Consider the following 13809-nt stretch of genomic DNA (forward strand, 5'->3'; position numbering starts at 1 on the left):
TGCAACTTACAAATGTAGATTTGTTTTGTTACATAATGGCACTCAAAAATAAAACAATGTAAAATTTCAGAGTCTACAAGTCCACCCAGTCCTACTTCTTGTTTGGCCAATCGCTAAGACAAGCAAGTTTGTTTACATTTACAGGAGATAATGCTACCCTCTTCTTATTTACAATGTCACCAGAAAGTGAGAACAGGCATTTGCATGGCACTTTTGTAGCTGGCATTGAAAGGTATTCAAGTGCCAGATATGCTAAACATTTGTATACCCCTTCATGCTTCAGTCACCATTCCAGAGGACATGCTTCCATGCTGATGATGCTCGTGAAAAAATAATATGTCAATTAAATTTGTGACTGAACTCCTTGGGGGAGAATTGTATGTCCTCTGCTCTGTTTTACGGCATTCTGCCCTACAGTTCATGTTATAGCAGTCTCGGATGATGACCCAGCACATGTTCATTTTAAGAACACATTCACTGTAGATCTGACAAAACACAAAGAAGGTACCAATGTGAGATTTCTAAAGATAGCTACAGCACTCAACCCAAAGTTTAAGAATCTAAAGTGCCTTCCAAAATCTGAGAGGGATGAGGTGTGGAGCATGCTTTCAGAAGTCTTAAAAGAGCAACACTCCAATGCGGAAACTACAGAACCCGAACCACCAAAAAAGAAAATCAACTTTGTGCTGGTGGCATCTGATGCATGGCAAATGAACATGCATTGGTCCACATTTGCTTTGGATTGTTATTGAGCAGAACCCGTCATCAGCATGGATGCATGTCCCCTGGAATGATGGTTGAAGCATGAAGGCTATAACATTGCCATGAGAATGCCTGTTCTCACATTCAGGTGACATTGTAAATAAGAAGTGGGCAGCATTATTTCCTGTAAATGTAAACAAACTTGTTTGTCTGAGTGATTGCCTGAACAAGAAATAGGACTGAGTGGACTTGCAGGCTCTAAATTTTACATTGTTTTATTTTTGAATGCAGTTTTTTTGGTACATAATTCTACATTTGTAAATTAAACTTTCATGATAAAGAAATTGCACTACAGGACATGTATTAGGTGAATTGGAAAATACAGTTTCTTTTGTTTTTTTACAGTGCAAAACTTGTAATAAAAAATAACTGTAAACTATAAAGTATACTTCGTATTCTGTATTATAATTGAAATCAATATATTTGAAAATGTAGAAAACATCCACAAATATTTAAATAAATGGTATTCTATTATTATTTAACCATGCGATTAATCATAATCAATTTTTTAAATCGTGCAATTAATCACAATTAATTTTTTAATTGCTTGACAACCCTAATGGATAGTATACAAATATTGGAAATTTACCAGTTTTTAGTGCTTTCCCCTCAGTTGTGAATCTTAAAACCTATTTCTGGCCAGCAAATGAAATATGGTAAGAATTGAGTCTGTAATATGGTCTCATCACTTTTGGGTATTTTGAAAAAAAACAATTAAAACTGCAGAATCATTCATCTGTAGAAGTGGCTATAGAGAATGCATTGTGACTAATTTTGCAAAGAGCCTTCTTAAAGATTTTTATCGCTTACAATCACTGAGTCCTCGACTTGTCTGACATCATTGCAAGTTTAGCCAATACCTATTCTTTGGCACAGTTCCATGTAAATATTGAGCTGGATTTTTTCAGAACCATCAGAATTAATTATCAGTAAGGGTTCATAATCTCTCAACACTCTTTTTCGCCAAGTTCAGGATACTGAGGCATCCTGGTTGGTTGATACAGACCTAAATTGTGCCCTGTGTAGTTGAGTACCCATGCTAAAATAAGTAATTTATGGTTCTGGCTCGGATAACATGGTTGAGAAAAAAAATCCTCCTTTCAAAAATTGGCGTAGTAGAAGTTAATACTTAGACACCTGTAGAGGCCTGTACTAAATCATGCTATTTTGAAGCAGCACAAATAGAATTACATTGCCATCTTTCCAATAACTATTAGGTTTCAAAACATTGCATGTCTGAAATTTGAGAGCTTCAGTCTTTTGTACCCACTCTCTCATGCCCCCAAAGACATGTTTCCCCTCTTTTGCCTAACACAAAAAGGGGTGACTACTAATGCTTTATGGTAGGTAAGCACCTAGCTTGTTTGGGTAAGCCCTGCCCAACAGTGTATGTTCAAAATAGAAGGTAGGGGACTTGATTTGCCGAAGAGGACACAAAAGCTTCCACCCATAGACTCTGAAGCCAGGGGGACCCCCGGGACCCTGGCCCAACCATTTTTTGGCCTGCCACAGCCCAGATGGAGGCAGGTGATCTGGCAGCAACAGAAAGGGGTGGGACAGGGCAAGGCATTATTGGGGAAGGGCCTCACCTGCACACTGAAACAACAGCTGACAGTCCAGAGAGAGAAGACAGGCCAGCTCCACAGGACATGAGCTGCTGCAGGGTGAGTGTAGGGCAGGTTTGCTATCCAACCCCCTGTGAGGCAACACCTGATCCCTTCTCGGAGATGGGGCCTCCCAACCCATGGGGACAGCACACAACCAACCCCGAGGGCAAGAGCTGGCACCCCCCATATCAGAGCCCTGGGGGCAGAACCATTCCCCATGTGGCCCTCCCACTTTAAATGGCACTCCCTAGCCCCTGGTTCACCCACCAATATGTTCCTTCACCTATTGCCCCTGGGAGGAAGAACATTTCTATGCACAGTTCCACTAATTGAGCATGTAAATGGGTAGTTAGGTTTGCAATTGTCCCATCTGTGCCTGCAAATGTGGGGTTTTGTAGATTTGGGGAAAGGTGGAGACAGCTGGGCGAGTGTTTCTGCTCTTTTCTCCTTCTACCTTTAGCCCCAAGTGTCCGCCTGAACTTTGCTTTTGCTTTTGCTTTTGTCAGTTTAAACCTGGTCCTTAATATTCTTTTGATGATCATAGAGAAAAAAAGTCTTATTAGATTAAATCCATCCCTACCCAACAGCAGGATAGCAACCCACTGGACGTGTCCCATATTAAACTGATACAACACTGTAACTTAGCCAACTGCACCTCCACTACAGCATCTGTGCTGCCACACTCTTTTGCCATTACATAGACATCACAGTGGATTGTCACAACATATCCTGATGCATTTTCCTTAGCAACCCTGGCATTTCATACAGCAGCAAAGCAGCTACTTGCTTTTTGAATGCAAGTTTGTATTCGAGGTGGTGCCACCTGATTCAGCCGAACATAGCCGTGCTCTTCAGCAAAAGGTACATTTGGCGTAATTTCATTTCTTGGGCTCATGTTTCATCATTCTGTAGAAATGCACATTTCCCAACACTAAGTCTCAGTGCTCTAGATACAAGTGTTTTTAAAGCTCCCAGATGATACTTAGGAAAGTGGGTTCTACCTTTAAAGTATCAGTTTCATACATGAGCGAGAAAGTGGATTTCCTTAAGTATATTTCTTCTTGGGGTGAAACTTAGCCCTGTGCAGGAGGCCAACATAAATCCTATGCACTGGTTAGTAGCACATGGTCCCCAAGCAAGGAGACAGGTTAGCTCCACAGAACAGGTGCTGACCGTCTGGACAAGGCTGAATTTTGCCTTGGACAGAGTTGTTTTATGTACCCTTTTATCAAGAATATTTATGTTTCAGTAAGGGCTGTCTCCAGTGGACTGGAAGAAGCAGTGCAGAATCTGCTGAAAGAGCAGCAGAAGATGGGCTATTATTAGATTGCTTACTCCTTTTATTGTTGTTGTTTAACCATACAGCCCTTATGCGGGCGTAATGCCTGTTGAAATTAATGGGATGTTTAACTAGGTAAGGACTTAGAGAATTGACCTGTTTACTCAGCCCCGTAGGAGAGCATTAATAAACCTTTGTTGAAAGAAAAAATACAACAGGCTGGGCTGACTGTAGTATTATTCCAGCTGTTCCAGGATTATATTGGAATAATACAGAGTTGACTCAGGCCATTCATCTTCTATTTATTGTCCAAATGTGTAAAGGAAAGTTTTATGCTAATCCCAGGGAAAGTAACTGATTGAGTCTGTTTATTTTGAGACTGCTCCTTAGTATGAAAGATCATCTTGAAAGTGCCATTTCCCTCTGTGAGACACAGCACAAGGTATCAGCTCAGTGCAGGAGTCCTGCTGAAAAGAAGTGACAAGGAAGAACAGACATGGTGGGAGCTAAAATTATCCCCTAGCATCTGTGAAGTGTCCAACAAGGTGCACACTGGGTTATTACTGAGGGGATATCTCATATAGTCTGGCAGGCCCATCAATGTGACAGGGCAGGCAGCACATCATCCACCCGATGAACTAATAATATGTCCTTCACAAAGGCACCACTTTTCTGACACCACAATGAAGGAATGTCACAGTAGCTTAGATAATGCAGGGCTGGTCCAGAGGTGAATGCTACATCACCAGGGCAACCCGCTGGGCCTAGACATAGAAGGATTAGATGACTAAAAAATGAGGTATTTGTGTAAAGGCTAACAGTTTGTTAAGGTTTGTTTAACTATTCAAGCATCTAATTTAGGAAGCAAAGTGGCATTCAGTTGAATATCCAGGTTTTGAAACCTATACATCACCCACAAGGAGCATGTAGAAGTACAAAGTGAGAAGCAATGAGCATGATGAGAAGAACAGTGGAACCCTGTCTTGCATTAATGAGCTCTGGTGTGGTCATAAAATTATCCTGTCTAATAGCAAGAGCAAGGTCATGAAAGGAGTATATAGGTAAGTGCCCCAGAGGATGTTAAGGGTTATCTTTCATCCCATGTCTAGTCAGACATGCTTATTCTCTGCTCACACCTCACTTATGTTTTTCCTTTGTGCACTTATAAGGAAACACACCCAATGGGACTTGAGACTTACTGGCACTCGAAGTAGATTACGACATCAAAATCTAATTCTTATTTGTGCCCATGTACAAATTCTACTTCCAGTTGGGTGCATCCTGCTGCACATAACACAGTGACTTATAGGATAATGGAAATTATTTAAAATAAATAAATAAAGCTATGTGTCATCAAAACCATCAAGTAGACAGAGAAGAATACCCAGAATGAAGGGGTGCTGGCAAGTTTGATTAGGCCACAATATCAGCTGCCTTTGAATTATTCCTAAACATTCTCTGCAAAATCCATGTCATATTTTGGGGAAGATTTTCAAAGATCTCTAAAGTGGATGTGAAACTGACCTCTGTGTAATGACCCAGTACAAGGTACATGCACCATCTTAGGGGGCTTAAACAGTGTGTAGGTGGTGCTTTGTGCTGGCCCTCTGCATTGGGTTGAAATTCATCTGGATGAGCTTCATGCAATACGTACATATCAGTTGTGCCTGTAAAACCCACTCTGCTCTGTTTCACTGAACATAAATGAGTAAAAGTATTTGTTAAATTTACTTAAAATATTTATACGGCTTCTATCCGTAGGTATCTAAGTTTCTTATGCTGAACTAATGCAAAAGCAGTGTGATCCAGTGATTTCACGTAGGCTCCTGGATCTTACAAAACTTGCGTTCCACTCACCAGTTTGCTACTGACTTGCTGTGTGATCTTAAGAAAGTCGCATAACCTTTCTACACCTCAGTTTCCCTTCTGTAGAAGTGGATATTTCCCAGTTAACACAACACATGAGGATGAATAGGGGTAGCAAAATATAACAGCCAGACAGCAGGGTAGGAGTCCCAAAAAAGAGGCATGCATTATATCCTTAAGGTGAAGAACTTCAGGAGACCAATCTGTGAGACAGTTCACTTACTCCCCATTATGTCAGCTGGTATGTTATAAGCTGCAGATGTTGATGAACAACACAGCAACAGAAAAGTGTTATATTGAGAGAACTGCAGGTGCTTTCACGGGTGATGTAATCTGTTTAGTAGGCAATTCTGCAGACTTCATGAAATTCCACTTGAAATTCTCTAGACTAGTGAATACTTATATTCACCCCATGGAAAAATTTTGATCAGTGTTTATAAATTTGTCAGTAATGTTTACTCTAGAGATGTAGAAATTGCATCTGAAATTTACTTTGATGCATATTGAATTATATCTACTTTTATTGTATTATGGAATAGTTATTTCTGTTTACTCTATTGGCATCTTTCTGATGTACTGAGATTTTGTATTTGTCTGTTTCCCTTCACAGTGAAAATGAGGTTATTATTTGTCACTATAGGAATAAATGACAAAGGATTACAAAAAAATGCCCTTAGAAATGATTTGTTGCCATAAATATTCACATTTAAGATGACCCATTTATAAGCCAGCGCCATAAATTGACTATCTAAAAAGTGAGTGCCCCACATGAATGCTGATCCCTGCTCCTTCCTTGATCTGTTTTGATTAGCAAGGAAATGATTTGTTGATCCTTGCCCAGAGAAACTCATCCCTTGAGTGGGAGAAGATAGGCGCCCATAGTCGTATCCAAGGAGCCCATCCTCCAGCTGCAGCTAACACCACTTGTGTGCTATTAGATCTACAGCAGGCATGTGTGATACAGTTACCATGCTTGCTGGGCTTATTAGTCCCAAAAGCACATACTCTGTAAGATGCACACTTAGGATAGCTGCCTCTTTTGTGACCAATCTGAGGTGCCACTTTAGGGATCTGATGCTAAACCAGGAGCCCCTAGCTTTCCTGTCCTGTTCTACTCCTGGAGAGAGTTCATCTCCTTCCAAAATGTCTCATGTAAAAACTACCCATCCCTCCATTCTTCTACAGAAAGATTGCCTTCAAATTGTGTCTTCCTGTCTTAGTTGATAAGTGAATGTATATATCACATTTAGTGAGCAGGCTTATTTTACTACTGGTAGTCCACTCAACTTTGGGTGGCTTGTATTTCTGGGAGTTGCTTTTAGGAATCCATCTCTTTGAGACAAAAACACAAATTTAGATCTTATGTAACAACAAATACAACTCCTATTAAAAAAATAGAATAGTAGTCTACAGTGTTCCCAAATATTATATGTTACAATAGCAGTACTTCAAAGTTTGGGGCCTATAGTATTATAATAGTGAAATAAAGTTAATATGCATGGTCAGATGAACAATTTATTTAATTTTGATAAGCCCTATGTATTCAATATTGCCATGTTCTTTGAGGAACTTTCTCCCTGTTCTCTCTTTCTAAATATATATGTTTCTAAAGTCTTTTCCTTGTGCCTTTCCTACCTAGCATCATCCTCTCCTTGTTCATTTTCTGTCCAAAGCAAAACCCTTCAGAGCAAATCTTTGTTGAATTCCTACTATTCAGGTACTAGTGCCAGATTTTATTTGATTTTTTTTTAGTTTTCTTTATTTTGTTTTTTTTACATTTCATGATATGACATATAGACTGAGCCTTCTGAATGTTGGATACGGCTAACCTTGTTTTCATTTTTTTAATTTGTTTTCCTCGTTGATCTTCTGTTGATTTCCATTGATCCGTGTCGTGTGGGTGACCGGAATTCCATCTCAAAGTATCATCAGACACTGTTCCATCGACTGCACTGCTAGGTAAGAAGACAGGTATACTGCCCTGTATTCCAGTGGAGGGAAAACATTTATTGCATCTGAAAATGACTCTAAGGGACAGTCAAATGATTTAGGCTTCAATATTACAACCCTCCTTTGGATTGACCACCACTTTGTTATTGAGGAAACTGAAGCAACTCTAAAGTTAAGTGTAGTCAACAACCAAATCAGAAATGTGACTTCCCCTTAGAGCTGCTGTTTGCTGTTATGCTGGAATAACGTGATGTGGATTCTTAAATAAAAAGTAGGCCAAAAATAATTGTGTATTTCAGTTCCATTCAAAATGCACACAAAAATAAAAATAAGTGAAATCTTGGAAAGTGGACAAAATAGATCAGGAAAAAAAATTGTACTACTTCCTTATTAAAAGGAAAATAAAAGACAAAATTTGAGAACCTGAGGGGTGTCGGGTGCCTCTTTCATGTGTACTGTATGACGTGATGGACCAAATTTCCATCCATTCTCCAATTTTGGAAACCGTTTTCGCCCATGTAAGCGATTGTGCCTACAAAGCTGACACACACATGCTTTGTATGTGAAGATCAGATCTGAGATCCCCAGCTCATGTGTGTAAATGAGTGTTTGCATATTCAGAATTGGTCGGAGCCTGCTTCTTTGGATGCAATTAGTTATGAGAGCAACAAGTTCTATGCAGAGATCAGGGGCTGAGCTTGGGAAAGGGAGACTTTCATACTGAGTACATTGAGAACTGTAAAAGCAAAGAAAAATATCTCCACTTGTAGTACATAGCCCTCTATCTGTCATGCACAAAACTCCCATTGATCAACACCTGGATACCATGTTGCTAGGTGCTATACATAAACCTGAAAAATACAATGTCAATGGGAGTTTGATACAGAATGAGTACTGAATATGCAGTAGAAAGTGCAGATCACAGAGGAGAATTTTGCCTGTGTTAAGAGAGTTTGCACTGAGTTAAAGCCAAGGGAAAATGCATAATGGTAACTTTATTTTATGAAAGGAGATTCTGTAGGCCAACGTTTTCAAAATTGGATGTTAGATATTACCCTTCAAATCCCTGTTTCAGCACCCGAATAAAAGTGACCTTGTAAATGTCAGAGTAGTTGAGTGTGCCATGACTCCCTTTGACTTTAATAGAAATCGTCAGTGCTCAGCACCTGTGAAAATCAAGCCACTTTTATTTGGGTCCCTAAATACCAATCTAAGTAGTCTAGCTTCAGGTATCCAACTGTGAAACTTTTCTTCTTTGGAGTTTTAAAAAGAATATGCTGCCCCATCAAATTAACAAAGAGACAGCAGAATGGGCAGAAGAAACTTTTAAGCTGGCGAAAGGAGAAAGAGCTATTCAGAAACTTATTACAGGTGTATCCTTGAATACAAGAGTAATAATAGCTTACCAGTTTTGGATCTCTCTTGAGGATGCCTGTGCTTACTGTGTGTGGAATTTGAAAAAGGCAATTTCCCTGCTATGAATCAGAAAACAGACATGGGGAAGATCAGAATCTACCCAGTGGTATTTATCAGACAGGTCATTTTGGATTATCTGCAGTAACTTTTCCCTTCCAGACACAGTAATCTACTTCAGCTGTCTTAAACATTACCCTGAGCAGGTAGCAGCCCAATAATTAAACCAGGAAAAAATTACGTGCAAGCATATGAGTGCATTGTATTACAAAGTAACAGCAAAGGAACAGAGTGAGGCTGGAAGAGACTGTCGCAGAATGTAAATTTATCATGCTATCTGTTGCAATACTGACTTTGGAAAGAGAGGGTTCTTTTTTCAGGGGGAGAATGTGTCCATTTTCCAGTTAGTTTGTATTTCTTAAGTTTCCCAAAGATGAAATGTTGTCTAAGAGAAATCTAAATGTGGATTCATATTACAGACGTGGTCCCTACACAATGCAATTACTGCAGTATATTGGGCAGGTGCTGTCCACCCTCAGCTCTGCACTTAGCATCTGTCAAAACAGAGGTCCCTATTTTGCTGGAGCTTTTTTCACACCTGTGTTCTGGGTAGTGAGCACAGTGGTCTTGTTAGGACAGCTAAATCACTGTGCAAACTGCACACTTCTTAATTTGAGGCTAAAGGGAAGATTATGTATGACTTGATCCAAACTTCCTCCAGGAAAAAAAAGGCTTTAAAAATCCCAACATTTAGAGAAAAGCAGTAATAATTATTAAGAATCAAATTGTTCTTGTATTTTACATCTTCAACCCACTTTAAAACTCTTAACTAGCTAATGTTTACAGCCCACCGACATGGCGGATATGGATTTCCATTTTACAGATGGGAAACTGATGCACAAAGGTTAAAGCCATGATTTTCAGAGATGCTGTGGGCCCACAGTTCCATCTGAAATTAAGAGCCACAGGTACTCAATCCCTCTGAAAAGAAGGCCTTTAGCAACTTGCTCAAGGCTGCCTGGTGAGTTGCGGACAAAACCAGAATCACAACCCAGGAGTCGTTCTTCAAGTATGTGTCAGTGTGGTCAGTGTGTATGTGCCCCAGCCACATGAGACCAGATATTTTTGAATAGCAATGTCAGGTCTCTGTATGCACCCAGTGCTTCCTCATGCTCCTCTATGAGGGCACAAAGGGTGGGGTGACCGTGACCCTCTCACAGTTCCCTCTTACTGCCCATGGCAGCAAGAAGGAAGCTAGTGAGTATCCAGTTTGCTGTGTGATTGCTTTGGCTAAATTTCCCAAAAGCTTATTCCACTCCTTTGAGATACCTCTGAACTACCTTCATTCATTTATTCTTCCTACCCAGGTCTGTTCTAATGTTTGTCAAACTAAAAACAACTTGCAAACCCCCCTGTATAGCTCCCCCTGTACAGGTTGTTAGAATGGTACACTCAAACCCTACAGGTTTCAGAATAGTAGCCGTGTTAGTCTGTATTTGCAAAGAGAAAAGGAGTACTTGTGGCACCTTAGAGACTAAAAATTTATTTGAGCATAAGCTTTCGTGAACTACAGCTCAGAAGTGAGCTGTAGCTCATGAAAGCTTATGCTCAAATAAATTCGTTAGTCTCTAAGGTGCCACAAGTACTCCTTTTCTTTCTTCAAACCCTACAGATTTCAAGCCTTCTCCATCCTGTGATGAGCTAATTGCACTGAAAGAGAGGCACAGCAGATGCCTATTCTTCTTGGGAGAATCTCACATCCCAAGCATTTGTTCGATCTGCCTCTTCTTCTCTGCAAGAACCTGCAACTTGAGGGATGCGAGGCTGTACCTCCATCTTCTGAAGCAGTGTGTGCGAATGGCATTGGAGCCAGGAGATTTGAGCTCAAAGACGTGTCTAACAATCAAGCCCACATGTTGCAGCATTCCATCTAGCAGGCAGGTGACTCTGAAAACATCGGTAGAGCAAGAGGCACAAAAGTCATCACCCCCCCAATTTGACATCTCACATGTTGGACGCAGTAGACTGAAAAGGGCTACCCTGCGGAGTGGGGGAGGGGCTCGAGAAGGAACTTGGTCTCTTCTCATAAAGAAAGACTCTGGGAGACAAGCCAAATAAGTCTCACAGCATCAAAGATGAGCAGAAGGGAGCAGACTGCACCACAGGAGACTTCACCGGTGACAGCATCAATGCCAGCATCATCTCTTGGCACTGACATATGCATTAGAAACAACACAGTCCTTGGCACGGATAGCACCTTACCAGAACACACCACCTATGGAAGAGATGTATTCCTTATCCCTATCCCCAGGACACACCTTTTTCCACCCTGAAGGAGAAAATCATTGCCACTGAGGTCTACGAGTGATGCCACTGAGAGACATGGGGATCTCTACAAACCTCAATGGCCAGCGCACCAAGATTGACTCTGGTTCGGCCAGCAACCCACCACCCTACATATGCATACAGAATGCCACCATGCCCCAAGTGATAGGGCTCACTCTCTCAGAGATAATCCCTGCCTTATAAAAGAGGAGTAGGGGTCCCCCTCTCCTGAGGTTTCTGTAGTTGTCAGAGGCCACAGAGGAACAAGATCCGGACACAGAATGACTCCACTCGCTGCCTAAACACCTCTTGTTATCATCTCTGCAGGATGAAGCAGTAGCCTCGGTAATGATGGTGGCACTGGACAATTTCAAGGCCTTTTAGAAGTTTCTGGTGCAGATCACGGACATGTTGGAGACAGAGATTTTGATCATTTCTGAGAAGTCTCATAAAGTATTTGACATTTTGTTGGCTGCTGGTCCTGCGAGAATTGCCCTCCTTATAAATGAGTCATCCTAGGCCCAGCAAGAACCTCTTGGCAAACGCCAGATGCTATTCCAGCAATAGCAAAATGTGCCAGAAACTGGTACCAGGAACCCCCCCGCAGTTGTGATTACTTTGACTCCCACCCCAACCCTGACACCCTGGTGGTCTCAACTGTTCAGCAGAAGTCAAGATCCACCAAAAACATGCTGAAGGACAAATATCCCAAATGCTACAATCCGTCTGGAAGAAAGGCCTACTCATCAGCCTCGCTCCAATTGAGGGTGGCCAGCTGTCAGGCATTGCTGGCCAAATATGACTTTTTGACATGGGATAGGGTGACACTCTTCTTGACCAAACACCTTCACAAAAACAGAGAAGCTGAAAAACATTATAAAAGAAGACCAGCTCAGAGCCATCTACAGGAAGTGATGGAGGCCTCTGACACCGAGACCAAGTCTGTGACCACTGTAGTAGCCATTTGTAGAGTGTCATGGCACCAAGCTTCAGGTATCCCTCATAATGTATGAGCCAGGATTAAAGACTTGCCCTTTGAGGGGTCAGAGCAGTTCAATGAATGCACTGGTAGGGCCCTACATGCATGGAAATATTCCAAAGCAGCCCAGTGCTTTCTAGGGATCTACACTCCTCCACCCTATCAAAGGGCATACCATCCTCAGACATTGTGTCATCAGAGACCACACACCACAGGGTACCATGGACAAATGGAGATATATGGCCAGGAAATGCCCCGGGTAAAATAAAGGGCATCAATACTCCTCCACCTTCTGGGATGACCCATCAGCAAATTTGATGGGATCATGGAAAGCGGTATAGAAACCTTTCCACAGAGCATGACCTTGGGAAGTCGCCTCATGCCATACCACTGGGCATTGTCTGTTATAACATCAGACAGATGGCTTCCCAATGAATGTAATGAAAGGGGTCTCAGTCTCTTCCCCAACAATGACACTGGTCACAGACACATCAGGGGCAGGGTGAAGCCACTTCCAAATGCAAGGTTTGTGATCTCAGGACAATCTATAATTGCATATGAACATCTCAGTACTGAGAGCCATGAAACTGACTTGCATGGCATTCCTACCCATCTTTTAAAATGCCACAATGCAGATCCTGATGGTCAACGCATCAGCAAAACACTGTATAGACAAGCAGGGAGGCACTCAATCATCTCTCTGCCTTTAGGCAATCAATTTCTGGGAATGGCACCATCAGCATGGAGTCATTCCAATAACTCTGCACCTACCAGGGGCCAGCAATTCAATAGACTTCCTAAGCAGGAATGTGATAACCAGCCACAAGTGGTCACTGAGGAAATCCATTCTAGAACTGATATTCTGCTGGTGGGGAACTCCCACCGTAGATCTGTTTTCCAGGCTGGACAATGCCAGTGCAAGGATTTCTGTTCCAGGGAAGGTGTGAACCCCATCTCCCTACTGGACACCTTTGTGCTTTGTTGCTCTTGAGGACTACTCTGTGCCTTCTAAGCAATCCTCCTAAGCCCCAGGATCATATCCAACATTAGACAGGACAAAGCTATAGTCAGTACGATAGCCTCTTAATAGCAGAGGCAATTTTGGCTGTCCAGGCATGCTCTCACAAAACCAGGGTCAAATATTGTACCAGGACCCTCAGTTGTTGCATCTAACAGCCTGGATATTTACTATGCACAAGCCCAACAGAGGTTGATCCCTACAAGTCTATTAGATCCTTCTATAGGATTGGAAGTCCTCCACCAAGAAGACTTACTCCTTGAAGTGGAAAAAAAAATCCATTTGGGAAATAAAAAACATTGTGAACCCAGTTGAGATCACAATACCAAAGATTCTGGATTACATGCTGCTCCTGAAGCAGGAGGGTTAGCCTTAAAGTCCATCTGGCAGTAATATCTGCATGCCATGCTCCAATGTGGTCACATATGGCCTTTTTACACCTCGCAGTATCAAGATTATTCAAGGGCTTTCTGTGTACTTCCCCTTCAGCCAGAGACCCTACTCCCATATGGGACCTTAATGTCGTTCTCCTGTTGCTTAAGGAGTCTTCATTGAAAGCGTTGGTGGAATGCTTGTGTTATAGTCTCACCATCAAGATGGTCTTTCCTGA

At 41.6% G+C, this 13809-nt stretch overlaps 1 protein-coding gene across 2 annotated transcripts in view; it reads left to right on the plus strand.

Annotated features, from left to right (window-relative positions):
• Positions 1–13809, plus strand: part of PTPRT (protein tyrosine phosphatase receptor type T) — a 747520-nt gene that overhangs the window by 668010 nt on the left and 65701 nt on the right. The window contains exons 17-18 of one of the 2 annotated variants that reach the window (XM_043495677.1): positions 7154–7231; positions 7438–7473. In XM_043495677.1, coding sequence (XP_043351612.1) covers positions 7154–7231; positions 7438–7473 — 114 coding nt within the window. The remainder of the gene's footprint in view (positions 1–7153; positions 7232–7437; positions 7474–13809) is intronic. The other variant, XM_038369864.2, reaches the window with a different exon arrangement.

Source organism: Dermochelys coriacea, chromosome 13, assembly GCF_009764565.3.
Source record: "Dermochelys coriacea isolate rDerCor1 chromosome 13, rDerCor1.pri.v4, whole genome shotgun sequence".
Classification (NCBI taxonomy): Eukaryota; Metazoa; Chordata; order Testudines; family Dermochelyidae; genus Dermochelys; species Dermochelys coriacea.